Genomic DNA, 26,524 nt, shown 5'->3' on the forward strand with positions numbered 1-26,524 from the left:
GTTGTTTGGAAATACATGATTCCATTCTAATATCTTTCGGAAATTATGAGGTATCTGACGGTGCACCACACTAGCAGGTAACAGACACGTCAGCTACGTTACCCCAGCCGTGGACCGTGAAGATCCGGATTTGACTTTGTATTCAATGACCCCTACTTGCCGTAAAGAAAACACAGGGGTCGGTTGTCAGACTCGCTGTTGAAATGTCACATTTCATTGCAACCCAAATGAGTAGATCGATGCTTATTATTGGTATTGGCCACTGGACTGCCAGGTCAAGACTTGATTATTTACACCCCACAGCCAAACAAAAAAACCCGCAATACTGCTGAGGCGTTAAACAGCAAACAAGCAAACAAGCAAACAAACAACCAATCAAGCATCCATTCAACCAACCAATCTCAACAGCTTCTATTTTTCCAAAACGTATCTTTTGTCTTTGCAAACAAAATATTCCAAGGGCAGACGATTTATTACCTTTGCATCAAATCGAAGCAATATAAAAATATATTTTTCTGAATTTTCCAAGACTTTTTATGGTTTTCAATAAGATACAAGTTCCCCATCTTTCCCCATTACACCAACATACCATATATAGCTGCTGAATTATGAAGCCTATACGTGTCCCACAATGGATGACAGCATGGGCTTAAGGTCATATAGCCTGAGGGCAATGTCAAGCAGTCAGCCCAGACAAACGTTTAGTCAAATGACCCGTCATATGTCATTGCTCCCCGGACTATTCTTGGATGGGGTGTCCAACTTAGTCACCTGGTGACCAGGAGACCTGGTGCCCTGGTGCCCTGGTGCCCTGGTGACAAGGAAAATTTGGCGATGTTGACCGAAAAAGGGGAGAGGAAGATATGTCACCGTATCCCCGATCATGTGGACAGTAACGTCACGCACAGTATTAATTTGACTGATCTGTCTGGTCTGGATTATGTTGTAAAGGCCTATGTCAAATAGCTGGAATGTGTGGCTTAAAGCAAGGAACACATACCCGCATCACTTCCCTTCCCCCCCCCCCCCCCCCCCCCCCCACACACACACCTACCCCCGCCCCAGACACACATGCATGCATCATACACACACGCGCGCGCGCGCGCACACACACATCTTCTCAAATGGCACCGAGGTCATACCATATCCACTGACTGCCTATTTTTGTAGGAGTGCCATCGAATACAAATTAGCATGATTTGCCAGTACAGAGTCTGGTATTTTTTCATGACCACAACAGAAAGAAGAAATTGTCTGACATCAATACTGCTATAAGATGTGCCTTAAAAATGCCAATTATAGAATGATCACTGAGAACATGATTCATTATTTCAAAGATCTCAAATTCGTTCAGTATTAGAAACTTTGGACACTGTGTTTCAAGACCAACAATGACGCTGACAGCAACATTTCCACCATAATGTGACTGTCTCACTGAGGATTGAAGAAGACAATGGCAAATGAAACTTGGTGATTTAGTATACTTATACATATATGGAGTCGATTACATTCAGTCAAATACAGCTTAACAATTGTGGATATATTACATTACCATGTGTGTTGATGGAATGTTAAATCGTCAAACTTTCTGGTCCAGAATTAAGTTCATCAGGTCGCTTCAGAAGCTCAACCTGTGCAAAAAGGACGAATGAGGTCAAGTCGAGCTTCATCTTAAAATGATAATAACCCTGATTCTCTTCTGAAATTCAGCAATAACACAGAATGATATTTAATATCAAATTATATCTTGACTTGATGTCAGATATCCGCTCGATGTTTAATTGGCACAGATGATTTAATGATGTAAGTACCTTAACCACAGCATAGCCTTAAATACAACCTTGGCAGTAATTAAATACAATTTGCTAACAAACACACATAGCTTCAAGAACTACCCAACCGTTGACATGGAATATATTCAATTTTTGACTATTGTAATATTTATTTCCATTCTATAAATCCCCTAGCAATTAGCACTGAATAAGGGTCTTACTACAACCATACTACTTTCTTCAATTATTACTACAAGTTTCCAAACACTTGTACCCAATTGAAAAAAACATATATTATCTGTCTTCGTTCATGTGCCAAATTATTTCTCGCATGGACGAGGTCTCACAAATGATATAAATCACCTAAATTACGTTTAAATATGTTGCACCATAAGTCATAACACCTGCAGAAACACTTACATCTTGTTACCCAAACAAAAAAACAATATAAGTCTTGAGCAAGGGATTTTATTCTCTCACATTTGTTTAAAACTATGTCGCCCACCTGCTGCCCATAGCCCAATGTCCTCACACAGGCAGGCCCAAGGTCGACATAGTGCATGGTTTGACATCTCAAAAACAATTTTCTTGGTATATTTTCCGAGCAGATGAAAACATGATGCTGATTGTGAACTATTCTTAGTCAGAAACTGACAGTGTGGGGAGATTCATGGCAAGATGGTATGAACATTTAAATTGGGTGTTTATAATTAATGCAGATGAGTTTCACACCACACAAGAAACACTCGAGCAATATCAATGTATAAAAAGGGACTGACTCCAAAGTTTCAAATAAACATCATAACAGTGTCAGATTAGCTTTGTGTTGTGACATTGACTAGCACTTGGTTTGTTGAACCTGTTTAGGGGAAAACCACCAACAGCATAATAGTGCCATATTAGCTCTCGGCTGTTACACTGACTATCACTTGGTTTGTTAAACCTGGTAGGGGAAAACCACCAACAGCATAATAGTGCCATATTAGCTTTGGGTGTTACACTGACTATCACTTGGTTTGCTGAACCTGCTAGGGGAAAACCACCAACAGCATAACAGTGCCACAGTGCCTCCTGTTTGGGAGAAATTCGACAACATCATAACGATACATAAAAGCTTTGGGTTGACTAGGTGCCTATCACTTGATTTCTTAAACCTGTTTGGAAGAAAGCCGTCAAGACTATAACGGTGCCAGAATAGGCTTAGGTAGTAAGTGTGCATGGCACTTGGTTGGTAAACATGTTTAGTAGTTAACTGCCAACGTCATGACGCCCTCCCTGTTGTTAATACCTTTATATCTTAGGACACACTGTATTTACACTTCTTCATTCGGAACATATTAAGCAAAGTCAATGTTATCGGAGAATCGTTCAGTTAGATTATATTGCATTTTTGCGTTAAATTATTTGACACAAATACTCTGTAACACATTTAGAACGTCGATAGGAGATACTAGAACACTTGGATGTTACGTAAAAGTACATATAAGTATGTAAATTATTTTAGGGTGGAAAATCTAGCACGCTTATGTGATTGATGAGGTCATCTCTCCGTAAACACTACTGCTCAGTGTACTTATATGCGATGAAGTCCCGTTTAAAACACTTCACGGGTGCGCAAAGGACATACCTACGGAAGCGTAGTAGGGCCATAGTGAAAACTGTTTTTAGAATCACTATCTCCTGCGTAGGACATACTATCTTCTACGTAGGTCTTACTATCTCCCTACGTAGGACTTACTATCTCCTACGTAGAACATACTATCTGCAACGTAGTACTCAATATATCCTTTTAAAGGTTCGGATTATAAAGTGTGGTTATTATATTGAGAATTGTTTGATTATGCAGGGAGTTAGAAAGTAGAAATGCACGTCAATGCATATTTATGATACTAACGTGGTGTTACTACACAGTGTTATTGTGTGTATGTGTGTGTGTGTGTGCGTGTGTGTGTGTGTGTGTGTGTGTGTGTGTGTGTGTGTGTGTGTGTGTGTGTGTGTGTGTTGGGTGACGTGGACCTTGATCTAATTGCTGTTATGGGTATTCTCTCTCTCACTCTCTCAAACACAGAAACACACACGCACTCACGCACTCACGCACGCACACACACAGACAGAGGAGGGTGGGGTTCTGATATGAAATTCTCGTTATGACACGTCCTCCGAACGTTTTCCTTGTCTTCATATGAGGCTAGGTTGTATCAGATATAAAACTCTTTTGCGGTTTGTTTTTTCGTAATCGTTTGCACGCTGACTTGACTCGGGTGGAAATGTGTTGAATGAGGCGTAAAGCAATACGAAATTAAAAAAGGCAAAGGATTGTCAGTATAGATGTTTGCAGAAGTATAAGGATATAAGTACGCACAGAAAGCCACCGATAGACACGTCAGTGCACGCAGATTATGACTAATATGCAACGACCTCTGAAATAGCCAGCGCATAATAGAAAAATGTAACGAAGTGCAACATGTAACAGTGAATTAACCGCAATGCGTAACAATAGGGCAAACTGAACGCGAGGCAGTGAAGTACAACAGTCGGTCCAACACATGAAAGTAAAATGCAACAATTACACTATCCATCAAAGATCTAGACTCACTTAAAACACCCACTATATGTTATATATGTATACATGGTTACAACGAAGCTGAATTTCTCCACCAACTTGGGGGAAACAACTGCAAACCACATGCAGATTCATTGCACGAGGATGATTCATCAAACAGCTGCAAAGCATGTGCAAATATCGTGCATTTGAACCGCTGCGTTTTAGTGTAAAGTTTTTATAAGAATTCACCGAGTTTAATCATTTGTTGAACGAATGGCTATAATCTTGCCAACGTTACGAATTTGTTTTACTATACATCGGTTCATGTGTAAAAATTACCTTTAACCAGTATGGAATATTTTGCAAAATCTAGTTTAGAACAGTTAACTGAAATATGCAGCTACACTTACACTAGTGAGTGTAAACTTTTGATGGGTAGTATGGTTGAACACACGGGTCCACTGGTGAAGGAAACAGTAGACTCCAGAGTAAATGAAACACATGATAGAAGACTATAATGGTAAATATAACACATAACTGCATACTCTAAACGTAAATGAAACACATGGCTGTAAACTCTAAAAATGTGACTGAAACAGTCACAAAGGAAATGGTTTCCGTGTCTGGTGGAACTAAGTTGACCATTTCAGATTAATGTATATTAACACGTATCGAGCAGGAGATACTAAGCCCCACGAAGGAGATACTAAGTCCTACGTAAGGAGACAGTAAGTCCTACGTAGGAGACAGTAAGTCCTACGTAGGAGATACTAAAAACGTTTTCACCGTGGCCCTAATACACTTCCGTACATACCGCATAACAAGGGACGGGTTAACAAGGGTTAACAGTTATTATGACGAAATCAGATTCCATGCATATCCAGTTAAACGAGAATTATGAGGGGCAAAACTTGTGTTAACGAGAGGACTTTGACCTTTGTTCACAGGACCAAAAATGCAAGGTCGGTGAGTCTAAAGCGCTCGGTCGCCTGACAAGAATGCATGAATGATCCAACTTGGGTCCAGCCCACCAGTGGAACAGTAGTGATCATAGAGACCTTTCTGTGCCGCCTATATCCCTTAAGTGCCGGTCACCAACTCAAGGTAGGACATGCTCCCACATTCCACCGTTTATGAATATGCTAATGTTGTGTAAGGGACGTTCCATTAATTTTAAGGGGGTGTTGGAAATAATAGTAAACTAAAGGCTTGTCAAACTGACGAGTAGTTTTGATCATACTAATAGTATTTGAGCATCTTTATTTTTTTAAAATGGTGATACTCAATAAAGGGTGTCCAAACTATTGATATTTGTATGTCATTGAGTAAATAAAATTAGATGAAACGTTTCGCTTAACAGTGTAACGGGGCCATCTAACTGAGATTAAGCTTAAGTCGGTGGATGATTGGGTGAAGCGCACAGCTCATGTCATTTGCCATGAAAAGTCAATGCCGCGACGGTACGCTTCTATTCTCTAGACAATCTATCATTTGACGAGGCTCCTTATCAAACGTCTGATGTTACTTTAGTTCGTTCCATTCAGTAGGAATAGGGTGGTCAAGCTCGCTGACTTGGTTGACTTACATCCCAGTTGCGTAAATTCATACCCATGCTGACATGTTATCAGTTCCCAGTTGCGCAGATTGATGCTCATGTATTTGATCACTGGATTGTCTGGTCCACATTCGATTATTTACAGACCACCATCACATCCGTGGAATAAGGTTGAGTGCGGCGTAAAACTAAACTGACTCACTCCCATTCACCAAGTTTGTAGAGAGTGATAGTTACTACATCTAAATTGAAAACTGTGATAGTCTAGTTGTTTTACTGTCCTTCGTTGACAGGTCTTCGTTGCTTAGATTATTTATTACGAATTATGACTTGTACAATTGTATTTAGTCAGGTTATGGCTGACACATTGCCGAAGTGACTATGTAATTTCACTCACTCATTCCCACAGAGTGAATGTGGTGGTTGACGATTACCCAATTTGGTGTTCGACTGGATGTTAGCTATGGTGAAGATTTTACGTTCTCCGCATTGAGGTCCTCATGAACGAAACTATAAGTTTTGAGGGATTACGTCTGATGTACGCCTCTTTCCAGCAGTGCCACCAGACCTGGTAGGTTGCTACAAAGATGCGTCCATCAGACTTTATTACGCGAGGTGAGAAATTTACAACGTATTTTTCTTACCGCTATGTTAAATGTACAAAACATTTATAATAAATAAGGACTTGCTACAGACTATTTGACATATAAACAAAGTGGCGTCTGCCTCCTATCTCGATTTGTTTAAATCAGTGAAACATATTCTCGCAAGTTTAAAACTGCTTTATATTTAAAGTGCGTATGCATGTGTAGCGGCCGTAGAATGTCCCAGGCCCACGCTGGGATTCGAACCATGTACCTTCTGATTCGAAATCGGACGCCTTGTCCATATGACCAAAGAGGTTAACCCCGTCAACAAGCTGATAAGGTAAGGACGTCATCTGTCGGATGACTCCACGCCCTGATACACATGCGTCATATCATGACTTCATACGATTGTCAGCGACACACCTCGGCGGAGAGTTTGTCCGGTCACGGTGGTAGCGGGTAATAAATTTTCCAGTTGTCATCTTCCACGGAGGGGTGACACGGAAACTTGTTAAAGGTATCATTGACCAATAAACTTTAAGAATTTTTTTTGTGCTCATGTTTTATCAACTGGAAATACTAACGGTTTCCATGTCAACGCGCAAATGGCACCACATATGCCTCCAAGATGACTGCACAGTGACTCGTCCGCGAATAACCTGTAAAGGTATTCTGTTCAAATTCCGACATTTTAGTTGCACAACAGGGACCGTTTGTTAAAAAAACGATTGACTGAATTCAAAACAATATGAGAACTCGACCGTTGAATGTACAGCATTTTCTAAATCCACGCACAATCATATAACTTGATTCCCGCAATATATCACCCCAATAGTGGAATATACCCAAACCTACATGTTAATAGTAGAGTATTATATTTCGTAATAAACAGCATATTTAAAGGGTTAGTCTACTCAAAATGAATTTCGTTTTGCCTAATGTGAAACAACACATTTTAATTAGTTGACATGAATGTTTGAAAATATACACACAGATTTCTCGCGTTAAAAGTACCAGACTAAAGACTTTATGCTGTTATGCAGTTTTAGTGTTACCTCCACCTCACCCTACACCAACCGCCCTTAGATTATGACGTGCCGATTGATTTAGACTGGTCTCCTGTCAAGTCCCAAGACAAAAGCCATACATTGTAACATCAGTCCCGTCAAACGTCTTGTAAATGCGTATGAGGGAATGAGTAAATGAGGTGGCGATTTTTTCTTTTGTTTTGCTTTGGTTTGGTTTGGTCTGCTGTTACCATGGAAACATGACTTGTTGCAAAATGTGTTTGGTGGTTGTCTTGTCCGAAGCTCACCAAACTAATACATCGTGACCCACATATGTGCCTTGTGTTATTTTGTCTGTTTGGAAAATGTGATTATTAAAGGTGTGATGTTAACTTTGTTCGCCAACGTTCATTTCACTGTGTGTATCATGAGACAGTAACGTTCAAAGGTCAGATTTTCGTGGAGTCAAAAATTAATAACAGTATTTCAATAAACTAATGTAATCAGCAAATGGAAATACTTTTCCTATCTATGGTGGAGTCAATGAGTAAGTCTTGTGAACTGTTCATATGTATCAGTCATTTCCATGTCCCAAAGTGAGAGAGGCAGGGATATTTAAGCTGTGCTGACGTCCACATTTCTACTTGTGATTACATTTTATCAGTTAAGTAGAGGTTGTTGTACGTCTGTTGGGTTAACTCTAACCCACTCAGCCACCGCGGCGTCCACGAAACGTGAAGTCGGACACGTATTCTTTAACATTTTGAGCTAAGCTGGCTGAGTGTGTTACGCGACTGACTTCGTGCGCTGGCAATTCGGTGCCTGACTCTGAGGGTGTCTGTTCGAATACCCGACAAAAAAGTACTAGAATGTGGCGGTGTTTTGTCCTGAACACAGAACTTTAGCACCATTGGGCGCGTAGAGATCTTGGGAAGGTCACTGTATTTGGTAGCTTGAATCCTGAGAGTTTCTAGGACGGTAGTCGTGCCCCACATAGAAGCACGTGTGGTAAATATCGTCTCACCTTACATTAGTGCGTGTGTTGAAAGTTGCCTCTGTCCAACAAGCGGAAAATGAATACCGAGTGAGACCTTTAATCTTCCAGCGCCTCACGGACATTTTTGGTTATCCGGGACTGCAAGAACAAGATTGGGCTGTATTAGCATCCCACCGTGCACTTTGAGCAGGATTTGGAAAGGCACGTTATATATATTCTGCTTTTATCCATTATTGTTAATCTGTACTTTACTGAGAAAGTATAATCTTATATATAACACATGTTGCAGTACAGATTTTGACCTTTGCCTTGTTTACATAACAAACAAATGCTCTATTTCGTGTACGGCGTTCTTTCTCATAGCTGATACATTACTTTTCATTTCATCACGGCACTTTGTGTCTGTGACAAAGGTCTTTTGTCATTTTATTGTTACATCTAGGAGGAAGTCACGCATGAGAAAGATGAGTTACATTTAAAGGGACAGGATAACGAAATATAACCCACTTAAATTTGACATTGTCTTTGCAACTGGGACCCAAAGTTCACATTTACGTTTCTCATTGGATGGTTTGGTCCGGACTCGATATATTATTTACTGACCACCGAAATATGGCTGGAATATTATTGAGTATGGCGTTAAGCAACGATCAAATCAGTTTCGTGTTTGTGTTTTCGCATTTGTTCTAACCGATGTAGGTAGCTGCAGGCCATCACCGAGTGAAAGGTATCACAATAGACGATGGTACCCATCGAATTCGAAACTCCAAAGTACATTTTTGTTCCTGAAGTACTTAGAACTTCCGACATCGACGGGGGTCTGAAAAGAAAGGAAATATAGATTATGTTTATGTTAGAATGTCTATATTTTTCTGTTTCCGGGAGTTTCGTAACATACTTTGTTATAAGCAACCAGCCATTTCTGACATCCAAATAACCATCTCGACACAGTATAATCTGCCATACAGACAGGGCTCTTTATCCCTATCCCTATTTTTCCTGTATAGATGGATACATATACATGTAATAGCGTCATCTTGGACATATGGCTACCGTGGGACTCGGTGATTATCTCTATCAAGTCTGCACCAGAGCGGCGACTTGTAGAGTGTACATGGGCAGTGGATCATAATAAGAACAGTCCAAACGCCAGTAACACCAGATGCCCAACACATTTCCACAGTTTGGTATTTGCAGCGGGTAACATAGAAAATGTTACTCGCTTGTAAGCGGGATGCATTGCTTGGCTCAGCCAATCAGAAAACGACATGTGTGAGGTAAAGTAATAGATAGAGCATGTAGATATTTGTATTTTTTGATATTTAGATGTGTCACAGATGTTTAAAAGATGTTTTGGCACATACATTCAAGATGTGTAAATTACAATGCTTCCTTGACCAGTTCCCGAAGTGATTCATAGTTCTAAGCCTCCTGTATAATACAATACTATCTGTCATTGGCGTTGCAGCTTACTGAATGTAATAAAGAAAAGACTGGATACGCTTTGGGAAGATACGACTTTGTGATGTGGCGAACACGTCTGGGCCTAGATTTTCGAAGCTCTCTTAGCACTAAGATAGTCGTATGTTAATGTTAATGTATGGCAGTTACGACTATCTTAGCGCTAAGACAGCTTCGAAAAATCTAGACCCTGGGATTTCTTTTTATGCCCCGCCGCGCCTTTTGCGTGGGGTATTAAAATGCACCCGTCCGCCCGTGAACATTTATCTTTTCCGAAGCAGAACTTTCAAACCATTCAATATTTCTTCACCAAACATGGCACATAGATAGAACGGATGGTGTATTAGTGCCTTGTGGTAGTTTGGGTATTCTTGATAAAATATTTTTCGCGTTTCCATGGCAACAAATGTGACTAAGACTGAAACTGGAGGCAATGCGGGGGATGTTGATGACTACGTGTTCCTGTTATATAAGCGTTGCAGATACCCATGTATTTGAGGGCAGTGAGTTACGCTTTACGCTTAGCAACATGTCAGCTGTGTCTGGATCAGACAATCCAGTGGTCAACAGCATAAGTATCGATCTGCGGAATTTGAAACCGATAATATGTGTCAACCACGTCAGCAACCCTAATCATCTGATCCCATTGGTCGCCTCTTACGGAAAGCATGGGTTACTGAAGATCTATATTCTAACCCGGAATGAATGGACTTTTGGGCAGTAGTTTACTTTCAGGAAAATTAATGTTACCCCGTCTTCTTTAGGTTGTGAGTGTATTTGTTTCCGATGGGCTTGGCATAGGGAGAGAATTTAGGACATGTAAAGTTTGTATGCCGTAGCTATAACGGATGAATTCCACTACCTCTTGAAATGTTTTCTATGAATCCAAGTCTATCTAAAATAAATCTTTAATCGCATCACATTCAAGGATAGAATATCCATCACAAGGCGGACTCCATTATGACGATACCCAGTTCCCTTAGTCCCTGTATAATGAAACACACAAAATTGTTGAGTATCAAAAATGTAAATGTAAATTCACAATGCACGTATATGGTAGATGTGTTTGGGTGTGATAGTATATGTCCTGGACAAAAAGAGTTAGGGATATATATCATCTTTTTTTAAATTTTGAATAATGATGTATGTATTTATTGACACGCTGAGAAAATATCTCTAACTAATTTTGTCCAGTACAGGTTTGCCAAATTAGAAATGATGGTGCCATTACTAAGCACGATAGATGGTAATTAGGAGGTAAGCTAATTGACTGTGTTTCATCATATAGATATCTAGGAATAGTCTTTCCACAAACATTGTACAAACACTTTGAGAACTCTGTTTCACAATCCAAAAAAGACTTTGTTTGGTATTTTGAAAAGTTCTTCAAAGTTTGCAAATATGAAATGTGATGTGTTCAGAATTTGACACTGAAGTAATGCTTATTTTGCTTTATGGTGCTGAAGTATGGGGTCTAGACTGTGACAGTAATGCAACTATTCAAACAGTTCATACCCTAGCCTGTAAATATCATCTCGGTGTTAAACTGTGTAATCCCAGTCAGGTTGTACATCGCGAAATCGGGAGATATCCCATGCATATCTTTACATACAAACGCTGTATTATGTATTGGTACAAACTGTTAAACATGCCTTCTGCACGTTTTCCTAAGAAATGCTACAATTTACTACTGCCAGATGATTCAAATGGTAAAATTAACTGGACATCAAAACTGAAAAACTTATTGTATCCATTTGGTTTTGGGTACGTATGGGAAAATCAATTCATACCCAATGTAAAGCTTTTCATTTCTGAGTTCACATTTAGAGCCCAAAACATATATTTACAGGAATGGCATTTCTCGCTGTCTACTGGCCCTAAAACCCATTCATCTTCTCAATGTAAACTTCTATTTGGTATTGAGCCATATCTCCATTGCATAGATATCAAGAAATTCCGTATTGCTGTAGCTAAATCCAGGTGTAGTTCACACCAATTGAATATAGAAATAGAATATAGAAAAGCTTAAGATTGTGTGAAATGTGTTCCTGTAACTACGTGGAAAATGAGTTTCATTTCTTGTTGATACGCACTGCTTACGATGACCTACGTAACCGTTTTATTCCCGCAGATGTTTTCACTCATCCAACCGTGTGTAAATTCAACCGACTAATGTGTAATGTTACTCCTATGGTCTTTCGAAATCTTGCTATGTTGATATTTTACGCTATGATGTATCTGTATCACGGGCCGATGGCCTACATCCACATATATGAAGAAAGAATGAGCATATAATACATACATTAATATTTTGGAAAGTTAGGAAAGTCTAGATGAGTGAGTAAATATTATGATTTCAAAGAATATTGTGCTTTGCAATCAAAATTGTAATAAATTATTATATTCATGTGCAATGTTCTTAGAAGTACGAATTGGCGTGTACCTCCCCACACACAACACACAGACACACAACACACACAACACACACATACACACACACACATGCTAGTTGGTTTCTTTTTTTAAGAATTTACGTGCGAGTGTTATCACCCATGATGACGAGCGTACTGGTGTTTCTCGAGATGCAGCTTCATGTTCCAAAACTTTTTCATTACGCACAGCGCACGTCAAAAAATCCACTTTTACTGTCATTTCTTGACGTACAAAGTCATTGTGTCGTAACTGCTTAGATCGATGCTCAAGATGTTGACCACTGGATTTTCTTGTCCAGATAAAAAGTGTTAATTTTTTTCTCATAAAAATAGCATCATCGTTCTCACACCCAAGTTCTTTGCCCTCTTAATAAATAAGCTAAAGAAGCTACATCTCAGTTTTGATATTTCTAAAGTCTCGAAATCTTGTTCCCCTGTCAAAATGTTTAATGAAAGTGGTTTCCGTTTTGACCAGTGAGGTCAGTATTCACAGAAGATTCTTGCTTTGAAAGTATGCGTTCAACACGAGTCGCATTCACACTTGAGCAACCTTCGTTTTGTTCCACACTGAAATTTCAGGGAGATTAGCGGGGAAACAATCTGTCGTTGAAATCCTGTTAGGAACAACTAAGCATTGAGGTGACAGTTCGCAAACATATTTCCTGCCTTAACACTTAGCATACAAACTGTGCTTTACATCGGATACGCGCAAACGCGTTTCTATTTTAAGAGAAGAGTGGTTGGCTGTTCACGGGTCTGGCTGGGGGACTCAGTGACAATTGAAGTTGTTGATCTAGTTACAGTTCAAGTTTGATTGCACAGAAGACTTGCTTCCAGAGAGACTCGTTTCCTTCTTTTGGACTGTAAGTACTTTTCAACGTTTTGAACTGCGTTTCATACTCATGTATAAAATTCGCGTGTCAGCAGAAACAGATGTTCTTCGTTTGCAAAAAAGCGTACCTATCACTAAATCATATGTGTTGCAGAATATCAGGGTCTGTCTGTAGATGATAAGTTCGTATTTAGTTATGCTGATTTTGTTTTAATGCGTGTCTATATTCTCAGAACCAGGGCAATGATAAAAACTTACTTTTAGAATATGGAAGAAATACCGCTTGGGTTTAATTAAGGGTTAATTGACCATTGTTTAAGCGAACTATTCTCATGGTGTATTTATCTGCAGACGTCAGGGGGCTTCAGACTGAATATTCTGTCATATTCCATTGTTTCGCGACACAGTGTGTCAGCTCTTTGCCGACAGACCGTGAATAATCATGTCTTGATCTAGCAGACCAATGATTGGCATGGCTGTCAAAAGGGAGGGTTGTGCCTTTTTATGTGGTATTACTGTCCTTCAGATTGCATGAAAAGATTTCTTTCGAAAAAAGCAGTGACATATTATTTACATTCTGGATTTTATGCTATATTAATACGTCATCCGAGATCTACAGTTCCATCACGTGATGCGTCTTTTTGTGGATAAAAGAGATTCTAATTTTTTTTTCAGGACGGGTTCAGCAGAGGACATGGTACAGATACATCGCCAACGATATCCCTCCAGAATGATCCTGGAAGTAACACTACTTCTCGCTGGTCTGTCTGTTGCAAGTGGAAGCATCTGTTGTCCACCAAAGCAATTCAGTGCGTTCCAGTATATCACCTTTGTCAACTCCAGGACCACGGCGCGTGTAAGTACAATCATCTCTATGGGCGGATCCAGGAACTTTGGAAGTAGGGGGTTCAGGGGGTGCCAACCCCCACTGGCTCCACCAACTCCCAAAAAATCTTCAGTGTGATCAAAAGTCAAAAGGGGGCGGGAAGGGGGTTGTTGTTGTTTCGAGTCCCTGAAGTCCCCCTCTGGATCCGCCAATGATTATTGACATGCACATGTATGTAAGTACTCTGTCACTCCTCTTCGTAAAATCCAGATGTTTTGGGCTTATCCCAGAATAAATGATAAATGACACGTGTTACGTGAAAGCCTTTGCTCCAACTAAAAAAGATATCTAAAGTTCTATGAAAAGAATCTCTTCTCCACACCTGTAAATACAAGAGCCTTTGACAGTTCTGATGGCAATGCCAGCTCAAAAAAAGATTAATATGTTCTTCTTGGAGATGTAATTGCCCGCCAAAGACAAACAATTATGGCGTAGGTAAAACGTACACGTTACAACGCCTTTGAACAAATACTGTCCATAACTATTTCGGGGTGGGGGGTAGCCTCGTCATTAAAAAGTTCGCTCGTCACGCCGATGGTTCGACTTCGATTCCACATATGGGTACAATGTGCGATCCCTATTTCTGGTGCCCCTGCCTTGATATATCTGAAATATTGCTAAACGCGGCGTAAAACCATACTCACTCACTCAACCATAATTATTCAGAAATTAAATTAGGTTCCTTACTATTTCCACATGGAAACTAAGTGTTAAGCCTATTTCTGCCGTGTTATTTCTGGAATATTGCTAAAAGCGGCGTAAAAATATTCATTCACTCGTTATTGTTCTTGTTCAGTTATTTGTGACATTACATCAGGTTTTAATGTCACATATTAAATCGGAGACTTTTGCAATTCGTGTCTCCTAGATGACATGTTATAAGAATATTCCTATTAATAAAAGTAGCTTAGAAAAGATTTCTTTTACCAAAGTACAAAATCTAATTTCTGAAAAGATGTCATAGGAACATTGTGACGTAATCGGTCAACATGACGTCACAGTCAAATCTCATTATTATCCTCATTGGTGCACTGAGATGCCATCGGACACTGTGACGTCACCAGTCAACATGACATCACTAGCAAGTGACATTATCATTATTCTCAGTGACGCTGAAGCTGTTTTTTTTTTTGTTTTTTTTTTTTTTGTTTTTTTTTTTTTGTTTTGTTTTTGTTTTTTGTTTTTTTGGGGTGTGTGTTTTCTGTTGTTTGTTTGTTTTGTTTTGTTTTTGTTTTGTTTTGGGGGTTTTCTTTGTCTTTTTTATACTTTTAATTTTTTATCATTTTCATTACATCATGAGTCCATCCTTTTGCAACATTCTGCGCAAAGTACCACGATGGACTAGCGGATCAGATTACAATGATTGCACATAAAATGTACGCAAGGTTATACGTTTCTTTTATTCCAGTTACTTTACAGCTTTGGTTTGGAATGTCATTGCCAACGAATTCTGCTTTAGAATAGAAGATGTTAATATCCAGAAATGTGTTCTTAAAAATCAGGTTAACGAAGAACAGAACATAAGCTTCCCAAGGGAACCAATAAACATTTGTCCTGATAAGATCATTGACACATGTCATCGTGTCCCAACTACCTACATGCCCATCCTGTAGGTCACGGGACTATCTGGTCCAGAATGTTAAAATCTGTTATGGTAATATAACTGGAATCCTGCTGAGTGCAGGGGTAGACAAACAAACACAACAAACCAATAAACATTTACTTCTAGAAACGAATAATTCGTAAGGTGACACAAATTACCACAAATACAATAGGAAACATAACATAGTTACACCCCAAAGTGCATGAAAATAACAGGTCCATTAACATCTTCATTGAATGAATAAGAGTGTCTGAATAACCAGTCTTTGTAACAATCGTCTTTGGGTATTATATGGAATTGTTAAATGCAGTATCTTAAACTGGAAACTGTTTTACTTTCTAATGCCTTTCCATCCTGTATGTTCCATTCTAAGATGCTTCGGTGAAAGATCAAAGGCGCCAATCAAAGATCAGACGACAATGTGCACTTTTTGCATTACGTCACAATGTGTTCACGTCACTGCGTCATTCCAGTCTGCCCCCTCGAAATCGATTTTTTTGCATTACGTCACAGTGTAACCGACGTCACAGTAAACTGCTTCGTCGCATTCCGTTTCTTGGTTTGCAGTTGCATGACACAGCTAACATCACTGGTGAAAACACTACGTTTATGTTTTACGAAAGATAAAATGTCTCACAGTTCGACTCACAATTTTACAGAGACACTGTAATGTTCGCAATGTTTACATTCCCACAATGCAATCGTGGAATGTCGCATGACTAGTCAGCTTCAGCTGAATGTGCTGATCTAAACCTTCGTTGGTAGTAGAAATGAGACGGTCATATTGCCTTGTATGGTTTAAGAGAATCGCAGATGTAATTAAAATGATCTAGAGAAGATATTTAACCCGAACATAAACCGTCACCAAACTGTGTTTTCTTTTTTTTCTTTTTTTTTTAATTTTTATTTTGATTTTTGTTTTTTTTATTTATTTATTTTGTATTTATTTATGTTTCTTTTTTTTGACGGGTGGGGGGGAGTTATGTTCGAGTATGGTTTGTCTAACGTCGGGGACTGAGACGTCAAAAGAACAGCGCGTTAGTTAGCCCTGTGCGAGGATTCTTAATTTAGGTCACAGACACCGTCGTTTGTTTTCTGCCATTAATCGAAATTAGGCTTAGAAATTATTACATACGGCATCTTAGAAAAGAAATACAGTTCGTTCTATCACCATGTATAGTGTAATAAATCACACTTTCGCCCTGAACTATTATATCGTTAAAGCATTCGCACGCAGTGTGCTATATTACACAATGCACGGTGGCAGAACGGACTGTATTTCTTAATTCATACTGATAACCACCTGATGCAATAAATGAATGAGTTCAGTTTTACGCCTCCTTTAGCAATATTACAGTATTATCACAGCGGGGGGGGGGGGGGGGGGGGGGAGGGGGGAGGGGAACACATATAGGATTCACACATTGCAGGAATCGAACCCGGATCTTCGGTGTGACGAGAGAACGCTTTAACAACTAAACTACCCAACCGGATTTAAAAAAGAGAGCTTGGTAATAATTTGATCGGTCAGATGTGGCATGGACATGCACTTCTCTAGCTTTAGCTTGGACAGAATGGCACTGAAGCTGATAAGCTGTACTTTTAGCATTCTACAACTTTTGAAATAATTTAAGAATTAACATGATTTTGACTAATAAACATGTCTTCTCTTGTTCTCTTCTGTTGTCAGATTTCTTAATCAGAAATATCATTACAACATCTCAGAAGTTCAATTTGGATGTCGTATGTCTAAATAGGAAACATAATGCAGGATGACCGACGGTTAATAGTCAATAATTATTAGGTTTGATGCTTAGAAGCGGAAGTGCATATTTCGAAAGCAGCAACAGATATTGAGTATCACTGATGCAGACATTCGTGTGTTATGTCAGATAAAGGTAGATTTATCGTGCTCGAGTTTGTTCGAATTAGTTCGAGCTTTCATCATCAGACCACTAACGACGCTATGTTTGATGTGTTATCTAGCATAAATTTGAGAGTCAAGAAAATCTGTCTGAATGCAAATCTCTCCAAACTGACAACCCCGTCATATTGGTATATATTTTCAGGCATTGCATTCCTTTGTTTATGACCGTATCAATCAAAGATACCTCGTCAGCAGCAACCCCGACGACAACTTTTTCATAGGGACAGCCAAAGTAATCTACGACTACAGGAAGGTAAGGATGACCTCCAAAGTGCTTTACGACTGGATCTAAGATATATTATCACGTGGTTTCTCAGTGGGCTATGCGCCATCCATTGATGCTCCGTCCTGTTTTACAGTGAGAGGACGAAAAGTGAGAGAAGAATGGCATAATCGGCCAACAATGACCAGAAGGGTCTCTTGATTTTTAGAAAGCCATATCTGTCGAAATATTGGCCTAGAATTATGATGTTGAATTTATTGGTGAATGTGAACTTGCGAAATGCCATTTTCCGTGTTTTACACGATTCACGTACTATACCAAGTGTGATCACCACGTGACTATATGACAGCCAGCATTCCCCTCTCCATACCCCCTGTCAGCCTCTACATGAGTGATACTCTGAAGGTGTAGACTACAGCATCACTCATGTAAAACAGCTTTCAGTTGAGTTGGGCCAGGATCTGTACATGAGGATCCCCTTTGCACACGACCCCGACACGATCATGCCCCAGATCGGGGGCCCATTCATTTTGAGACATGTCGGGGTGCTTATTTCTATCAGTTCGAGCAGAAGCATAAAGCAGGCAAGACTTGTCATCGAGGCTCTTTCGAAGTATCCGTCATGGGGCCAAGTTGATTATAACCGAGCTCTAAAAAAAACTGCATTACCTGAAATATTGGTGCAATATCAAAATAGTCTATATATGTCAAAATATGAATCAAAACTTAACAAATGAATCGTGCAACATATCTTGCAAAGCTTGTCAGCGATTCACCAGTGCATTAGTGAATCCTAACGCCACAACAGAGGTTCATTAACAGTTTGGAGACGTCGACGCATCTTCGGCATCCGTGCAAGAAGCCCAATCTTGGATTTCGTTCACTGCCCCAGTGCACTAAGGCAATCAATGCACACACTCTCAGTTGACCGTACGAACCCCTCCTTATGTTGACCGTCACTATAATTTCCATGTCTTTCCATGAAATAACATTTCATTCCGAGCAGTATCATATAAACTCTGCTTCTGTTTGTAGAGTGTGTGTCAAAAATAACTACAATAAGTATAATTCTGAATGAAAATGATTTGTTTGCAGAAGGTTGGTTACAGTATTAATACAGAGTCGAAGACTTGTTCAAAATTCCCCGTTCAAGGAAACTTCGAGGATCAGGAGAATGTCTGTGTTCCAAGTAAGTCATTTAACAATTTACTTCTCTTCAAGACTCACTCAAAACACTCACTGTTTGTTACGTATATTTATATGGTTACATGAAAGATTGATTTCTCTACTAACTTGGAGAACCATCTGCAAACTGTATGCAACTGAATTGCACGAGGATCATTCATCAGTTTCCTGAAACGCATGAAAAAATACCATGTATGTGAACATCTGTGTTATGGTGTAATGTTTTGTTATGAGTTCGCCAAATCACACCACACCAAGCTTTCTCTTATTTTCATCATTTTCTGTACTTTCTAACGTTACGGTTTTGTTTTACAATACATCTGTTCATGTGTAAACAGTACCTTTAACCAGTATGGCATGTTTGCAAAAATTAGTTCAGAAGTGTAACCTGAAATAAGTGGCTATATTTATAGACAAATGTTTGAATGTTCTATCCCTCGATAGACTCCAAACATAGAAGGTCCCTCATAACCGTTCGCTGATTCGTTACTGGTTATGTGTCTTCACGATATCAACCGCCAGTTTACGTGGTTCAGATTCATTCCTTTACGGACCTCTTCTGTGTGGCTGAAAGATTGCCGATCAGTGACAATTGCTAGCTGACAGATACCTTAGAAGCTTAGCCTGTACGAGTATATCCAGCTCAGAACGTCTTACTTACAAAGACTGTCTGTCCTTGTCTTTCTGCATGATGCCAAGAAAGAAGGTCAACAACAGCAAGTACCATCTTGATACGGCCCAAAGCCCACAGGCCTTACACTCTCAGGGAAACAACCCATCCTCTTCTCAACGGAGGTGGTTTAATTGTGCATGACGAACGAAATCTGTTCAGATGAGTTTCCATGAACGTACTCCAGAAGTAGAGTTGACCCATTTTTCTCGAAAAGCAACACCTCGAGTTCGAAGGTACAATGCCTGCACTCTCTTCGGGCTGCTTCTGTCTTACCAGTACATGTTTCTCAGCTTATCTCGAATTCGTGATACAAATGCGAAGTGGGATTTGATTTCGAGAAGACCGAAAAAGCAAAACCCACATGATTTTGCTATGTATAATTATCTGGTACTGTCTTTGAGTGGCATTTTAGAATTTGGGGAGTACAGCTACTTTTGTTATTTCGTGATTCACCCTGTCTGACAACGGCACAATACTTTGTGTAGAAACGTCGCACTAACGAAATAGACGTTGTTATCCATAACGTTTGTCACTGTTGTAATTATCTGTTACTCCCAGGGGCAAAACTGAAAGCATAATGCTTTCGCATTATTTGGCAACATTCGAGTCCCACCAGAGATAAAATAGTGACTGAAGGCGTAAGTGTATACACATGAAAGAATCTGTTAACACAATTAACCATTAAAGAGTAAGATGTCACACGTTCGGGTACATTGATAGTTTGCAAGACGTCAGCCCACCCCATAGGTTCAAACTGTAAATGTACGGTAAAGGAAACGAACGTTTGTTCCTTTTGAGATTCTACATTTTCTTTAGCACCCTTAGGGATAATCATGTCCAGCATGTTCCGGTTTTTGTTTGCCACCACAAACCAATGATCAACAATGTGACAATCGTTCTACACAATTATGTGAAAAGCACGTGTGTTAAAATTTACTGCCCTTGTCACTTGAAATGTAAACATAAAATGTCGCCATTATGAATTAACACTGACAAGCGTGCTGACGTGCAAGGTGAAGACAAGCCTTCTCGACTTCCAAAGGGAACAGAGCTTTCAGAAATGGCATAAACTGCAAAGTGCGGTTTCAGAGAATACCTGGTCCAGTTTTGGCGACGTCAATGGCTAACTTCACATGCTTTTGACAATATTTCGGCCTACATTATACGTACTGGGACATAAGCACTGAGTTTCACTTTAGCTTGCAATTTAAGAAATAAAAGATTTATTATCCCCTACGACTGAAATCGACAATTGAAACTTCGAGACGAAGAGCTTCAAAGCGGAGAACACTTGCCATACATGGAATGCATACAACATGACATTCGTAAACAACGTTCCAAGGGACATAACTCAGTTGGAATCGCTAGAAATAATGTTCGGCTGGTAAAGGGTGTGAGAGTCGATTTATGCATCTTTGCATCAATTCACTTGTAGTTTTTTCTTTAACATTGTGATAGATTATATGGAAGCTTCCCTAATGGCTGATAGATAGGAATGGATTATTTACCTTTTAGAGAAGTGTGGTGTGATATGGTGCCTTTAAACATTGTCATTCAAATTTTAATCACCAGGATCCATACCGATTCGGATCCGCACCAGCGAAAGGGTGCCTCCCTAACCATGCCTACCTGTAATAATATATTTCATATATACAGAACTAAGCTCTGTCCGTCCGTACGTACATACGAACTGGAACATTTTAAGTACCACTGACCAGATTCTTTTCTCTTTTGATACCTGGATTCATCACAGTAATAGAAAAGGTCCCAGTCAAGGTTGTTGACCTTCATTACAAGGTCACAAGGGAAATTTAACGTTTTACCCTTGTGAGCGAGGTATCTCCAGAACCGTTCACTGGATTTCATTTCAGTTACCACCTTCGCTTTAATTACTTTCTCAGTTTGATTTTTTGAGTTGCGACGGGGGAATTATGCCACCTAGATCCAATGCATGTTGTGCAAAACATTTACAAATAGTCCACCCTTTCAGAGTATTTTGGAATGTTTCACATCTTACCAACACCTGAAACGAAATATTCGCATCCTGTCTTACTGCAGGTGGCGCTGATTCTTTGGGCCCTTTCTTTTACGGCTACAATCGGAACAGGCTGAATTCATTGTCCTATACCTACAACAGCACGGCCTTCGATGGTAGGCAACAGATCGTCGACGCTACCGTCACAAGGGACGGCTGCATACCAATCACCATCACCACGACCACATTCGGCGGCAAAGGTTGGTATGGGTGAGCGTGTGAGTGGAGTTAAGTAGGAACATGGCCGTAGTGTTGAGTTTTCGAATGATCGAAAGTACATGAACAACTTTGGGCGGTGCGTCAAAAATATGGCCGCCTGTGAGCTGAATTTTTAAAAAGAGTAAGCAAGATTATTCTGCGCCAGATCGTTTTAGAAGGCGAGGGAGGGCGCCTTCTCATTTTGTCAGGATTTACCAGTTCCATTCTTTAAAGAGTTTGTTTAGATGCCGTTTTGTAACATTATTTTAAGTATATCACTGCACATCAGTTACGATTGGAGATTTGTGTAGTTGTGAGCCTACTTCATTATAATAAGCTATCTACTTTTTTCACATTTTGTATAAATTCACATTCACTTGGATACACTTTACATGAAGCGTTCTGTGGACAAGGTTTTGTAATGGTATAGCATAAGTGACATGTCACTTTATAAATATCCACTGGGGAAAAAACAAAACACGCAAAAACTGGGGCAAAGGCAGAAACACTATTTCGTTATCGCAATCACAGAACTTGCTGGCGTATAATCCATTTTCTGTCAGACAGATTCACATTGAAATACTTTTTAGCCATATATTCTCATTGCCATGTACATCTTTTAGTAACCCTATATAAGTGGTGAAACTTGGTTTCTCATCCTTGATATTCATGACAAAAATGTGGAGCTTGGCCGGTTGAGCATAGAGTCACTATTGGCACAAAAATGTGCATCTTAGCTGGTTGAGCATAGAGTCACTATTGGCACAAAAATGTGGAGCTTGGCTGGTTGAGCATAGAGTCACTCCTTATCACAAAAATGTGGAGCTTGGTTGGTTGGGCATAGAGTTACTCCTGGTACAAAAATGTGGAGCTTGGCTGGTTGAGCATAGAGTCACTATTGGCACGAAATAGTATATCCTGAGCTGGGAGTACGAATGTTCTGTGTCGGACATGATTAACAAATCCGGTAAATTCTTCCCAGAATAATTTAATGGTTGGACATTCAACTTACACGTGATAGATATTCTCAACTAGTTTTGTATAGATAACTCTGTGTACAAATTTGTAATGAAAATTCAAAAGCTTTGTGTCTTGAATGGTTTGTCAATATTGCGACAGTATGTTCTTCCAATTGATATGATTGTTTAGTTGACTTTCCCCTTTATCGCATACGTTTGGAAAATTGGATTTCGATATGAGACGAGCGTAAAATGATCTCGATCCTTTAGTGAGTTTATTAAGATGGTTCTGATGAGAACATATCGATACATTTGTTATGCTTGGGTGACCAGCTGTTTATATGACTTCTCTCCATTGTCTTGAAATGCTAAGGATGACACGGTTTAGTCAAGTACTGTGCTCTTAATATCAAATTTTGTATTACGTTCAGCATTGAAACAATATTTAATATTTTAATATGAACAATTCCTTGTCTGAAGCAGTTATTAATTATGAGACATGGATCGCGAAACTGGTGATATAACCGGAGAGGTTGCATAAGGAATTCGTCTATGTTAGTCTCGTTAACTTCATATCAATCAGCTATTTATTAAAATGCGTGTCGGAGATTTTATTCCTCGGTGCGAAAGAACGAATGAGTGGTTTTCCGTGTTACGCTACTTGTGACAATATTCAAGCATTATCAAGGCGTGGGACACCAGAAATGGACCTCGCCTTTTGTACCGATGCGGGAAATCGAACCCTGATTTTCGACGTGACGAGCGAACGCTTTGACCACCAGATTACCCAGGTCTTCCATCTCCGAACTGGTTCCTATTGTGCTATTGTGAGAGACCACAAAATGTTCTGGTGGTCTGGCACGCTGACTAGATATATAAGTGTGCCCCTGTACACGGTGTGTGAAACAACTGCATGCCAACCCTGAGCCCGTTATATTGAAATAATGCTGCTTTAAATGTGACCATACTGAATCTTACGAAGAACGACAGGGCAAAACTGATGACTGTAAACTTTCTCTTCAGGAGGAAACTCTCTCTACACTGTTGGGTACAACGACTTCTATGCTGGCCTCAGGGACGACACCTTCTTCGACATTCCGTCCTATTGCTGAGTCTGATACCGTACGTATAGCGACAAATATCAAGACGTTCATTTGGGAGAAGAGAGCAGTAAACCAAACAATAACCTTGGACCTAAGTATAATAACATTTCAGTCTCTGAAAATGAAATAACAAAGATACACTCGAAGGCGCAACAGTAAACAGAGAGAACTCGTATTTCTTTCACTGACACAAGGATCCGTAAACATGGTGTTACGCGGAGAGATCACACAACAAAGTTCATGACACAGACGACGTCTAATACTATCTAGTAATCCCGTAAGTGCATATTTTTTCTGCAGTATAGCATATTCTAACCTACAACTCCAAAACTACCAAAATGTCACTCAGTGAAGATCACATAACATCTTTTCACTCAGAAACACTGCAGTGAACACAAGCGACTCACATGTCTCTCCCTGACACTACTACAAATATCTAAAATGATTTTCACTCAATGGCACACACAACACCACTACCAGCCTTTCACTCACATGTCGACATTTCACTCGTATGCAATGAAATATAAAGACTCCTATTTCTCTCTAACTTATAACATAAGAAGAGTGGCACAGTCAACATCACTGTAGTCTGTTTGCGTTGAAAACGTACCTATGAATTGTACTTTAAACGAAAAGGTAAGTGACATAAAGTGAAATCAAAATTGCGAATCCTCATAATTTGACATCACCAACTGAACATTTAAATCTCAGAATCTCATTAAATTTAGGACAAAAGCTGCTTAACAAACGAACAAAGTTTCAAATCGCTCTTACTTGCTTATATTACGACGGGGTAAGCACAATAGTTGGAACCAACCTTTCACTCAATTCCACAGCCAGCATCCATTTACTCAGTGGTACAGGCACCTTATACTGATATATCAATATAACAAGCAACGCTAAATTCTATCTTTTCTATGGTTTTTTTTCGCAAATTAAATACTGACATTTCACGGTCACCATACAATAGATTCTTCACCCCGTGACATGACAGTGAAGTTGTATAGCTATGATGTTCACCAACTAGTAATGACATTCATACTAAGATTCCTTCTTTTCCATTCCATAGCTTTTAAGACCATGTTCAGTGAAAATAAAATAACATCGATTCACTCGAAAACACAAAAGTGAACACGAACGATTCACATTTAGAACGATTCACAACCAGGGAAAACCTAACCTTCACTCAGTCGTTTAGATTACATCAAATTACGGCTTTTCACTCAAATATCCATTTATTTAATTTCCAACATTTTAGTCGGTCAACATCAAATCCCGTCTCTTTTCCCAATAGCATAACAGTAAATATTAAATGTTCACTGACAAGACTTACCGGATGTCAGCCTGATTTGCACTTTATATTATCAGTCTCCACTTCCTGGTGTTCACACAACTCGTGCACCCACTAGATGCACATTCTTACTGCGGCTTTCCCATCCGCACTGAATGGATTGAGACGCATAGTGACAATACTTTGTCCTAGTTTAAAGCAGGTTCCTATACCCGCAATGTGTGTTCTCTCAAGTGCACAGGGTTGTGTACTGAACACAGGGGATTGCTACAACACTGAAAGGGTTTTTACACCCGGTCACATCTGAGCTCGATCGAACCTGGAACTCGCTGGATTACTAGCCAGGCGCCATAGACAGCTCGTCTACCACACCTCACCCCACGAATTACTCCTCGCCTAGCTATGTTGGGAAAACTATAGCTTTGTTTCATTTATTATCTTCAATGTGACACAAAGCAACTTTTCAAAAAAAATGCCTTTGGTCAAATTACCCGAACATTTATTTTTTTTTATTTCAGAGCATTGCTGGAACGACACGGGACGAGCATATGTGTGAAAATGTGTATCTTGCAAGTTATTCATGACATAATAAATAAAAAGCATTTCAGAAAAGTGTCTTTCGATGTATTTGCCTTTTTCGACGTTGCTACAAGTTGGCATGGCCAACGTATGAAGATTTAGCATAACAAGCTAGTTACTGTGCCTATATCCTTGCACATTACTTTTTTCTACTTCACTACTTCACGTCATCACTATTACGTTTAGCGTTTGGAGGGTTTGTTCCCGTCACTCTTTCCGACAAAACTATTCATTTGTCAAAAGGCAAAAAAGCAGATCTGTCCATTTCAAGTAAAATCAATTGGAATCAGCGTTCGAAATAATCGCAGGCCCGCAGGCCCGGAGGGGAGGCAGGGGAGGGGTGTTAACTTTAACATTTTCCATATTTTATTTCTTTGTTAACGTTTGGAATCATCTATGATCCAGCATGTTACGATAATAGTTTCACTTCCTGGTATTTACGCGCTTTGTGTATTGAAATTAGTCAGCCGTAGAGACCCTGAAGTATATGTTCAAGAAAGCCCACGCAAGTCTATAAACATGTGGCAAGTCTAGATTTCCTTAGCTTGAAGAAAGTCTCAGGGCTCCATTTCATTATATTATTTTTTTCACTATGAACGTTGTCAGTAAAATATGTTCATTTCAGAGAGTAGTTGTTAGTCTATATTGAAATGTCAGCATCAGTCTTCAACGTA

At 39.5% G+C, this 26,524-nt stretch overlaps 1 protein-coding gene across 2 annotated transcripts; it reads left to right on the forward strand.

Moving 5' to 3' along the window:
• The first annotated feature begins 5,305 nt into the window (after positions 1–5,305).
• On the forward strand, positions 5,306–25,886 carry LOC137268537 (ependymin-related protein 1-like). 2 transcript variants are annotated; one of them, XM_067803108.1, is made up of 8 exons: positions 5,306–5,421; positions 13,154–13,219; positions 13,864–14,044; positions 17,747–17,857; positions 18,923–19,016; positions 21,744–21,920; positions 23,901–23,999; positions 25,790–25,886. In XM_067803108.1, exons 3-7 carry the CDS (start codon positions 13,883–13,885, stop codon positions 23,987–23,989), a joined length of 633 nt encoding a protein of 210 aa, XP_067659209.1. In that variant the 5' UTR covers positions 5,306–5,421; positions 13,154–13,219; positions 13,864–13,882; the 3' UTR covers positions 23,990–23,999; positions 25,790–25,886. The 2 variants fall into 2 exon arrangements, with proteins under 2 accessions (XP_067659209.1, XP_067659208.1); XM_067803107.1 differs by lacking the exon at positions 5,306–5,421 and having other exon boundaries at positions 13,066–13,219.
• Positions 25,887–26,524: the final 638 nt, after the last annotated feature.

This window comes from Haliotis asinina, chromosome 16, assembly GCF_037392515.1.
Source record: "Haliotis asinina isolate JCU_RB_2024 chromosome 16, JCU_Hal_asi_v2, whole genome shotgun sequence".
Lineage (NCBI taxonomy): Eukaryota > Metazoa > Mollusca > Gastropoda > Lepetellida > Haliotidae > Haliotis > Haliotis asinina.

What these genes read in the sequence shown, in the direction of transcription:
- LOC137268537 (XM_067803108.1), top strand. Translation starts at nt 13,883, where the DNA reads ATGGTACAGATACATCGCCAACGATATCCCTCCAGAATGATCCTGGAA. An exon ending in GGAGAATGTCTGTGTTCCAA is followed by an intron (nt 19,017 to 21,743) that starts GTAAGTCATTTA and finishes GTCTTACTGCAG; the next exon opens with GTGGCGCTGATTCTTTGGGC. An exon ending in GACCACATTCGGCGGCAAAG is followed by an intron (nt 21,921 to 23,900) that starts GTTGGTATGGGT and finishes CTTTCTCTTCAG; the next exon opens with GAGGAAACTCTCTCTACACT.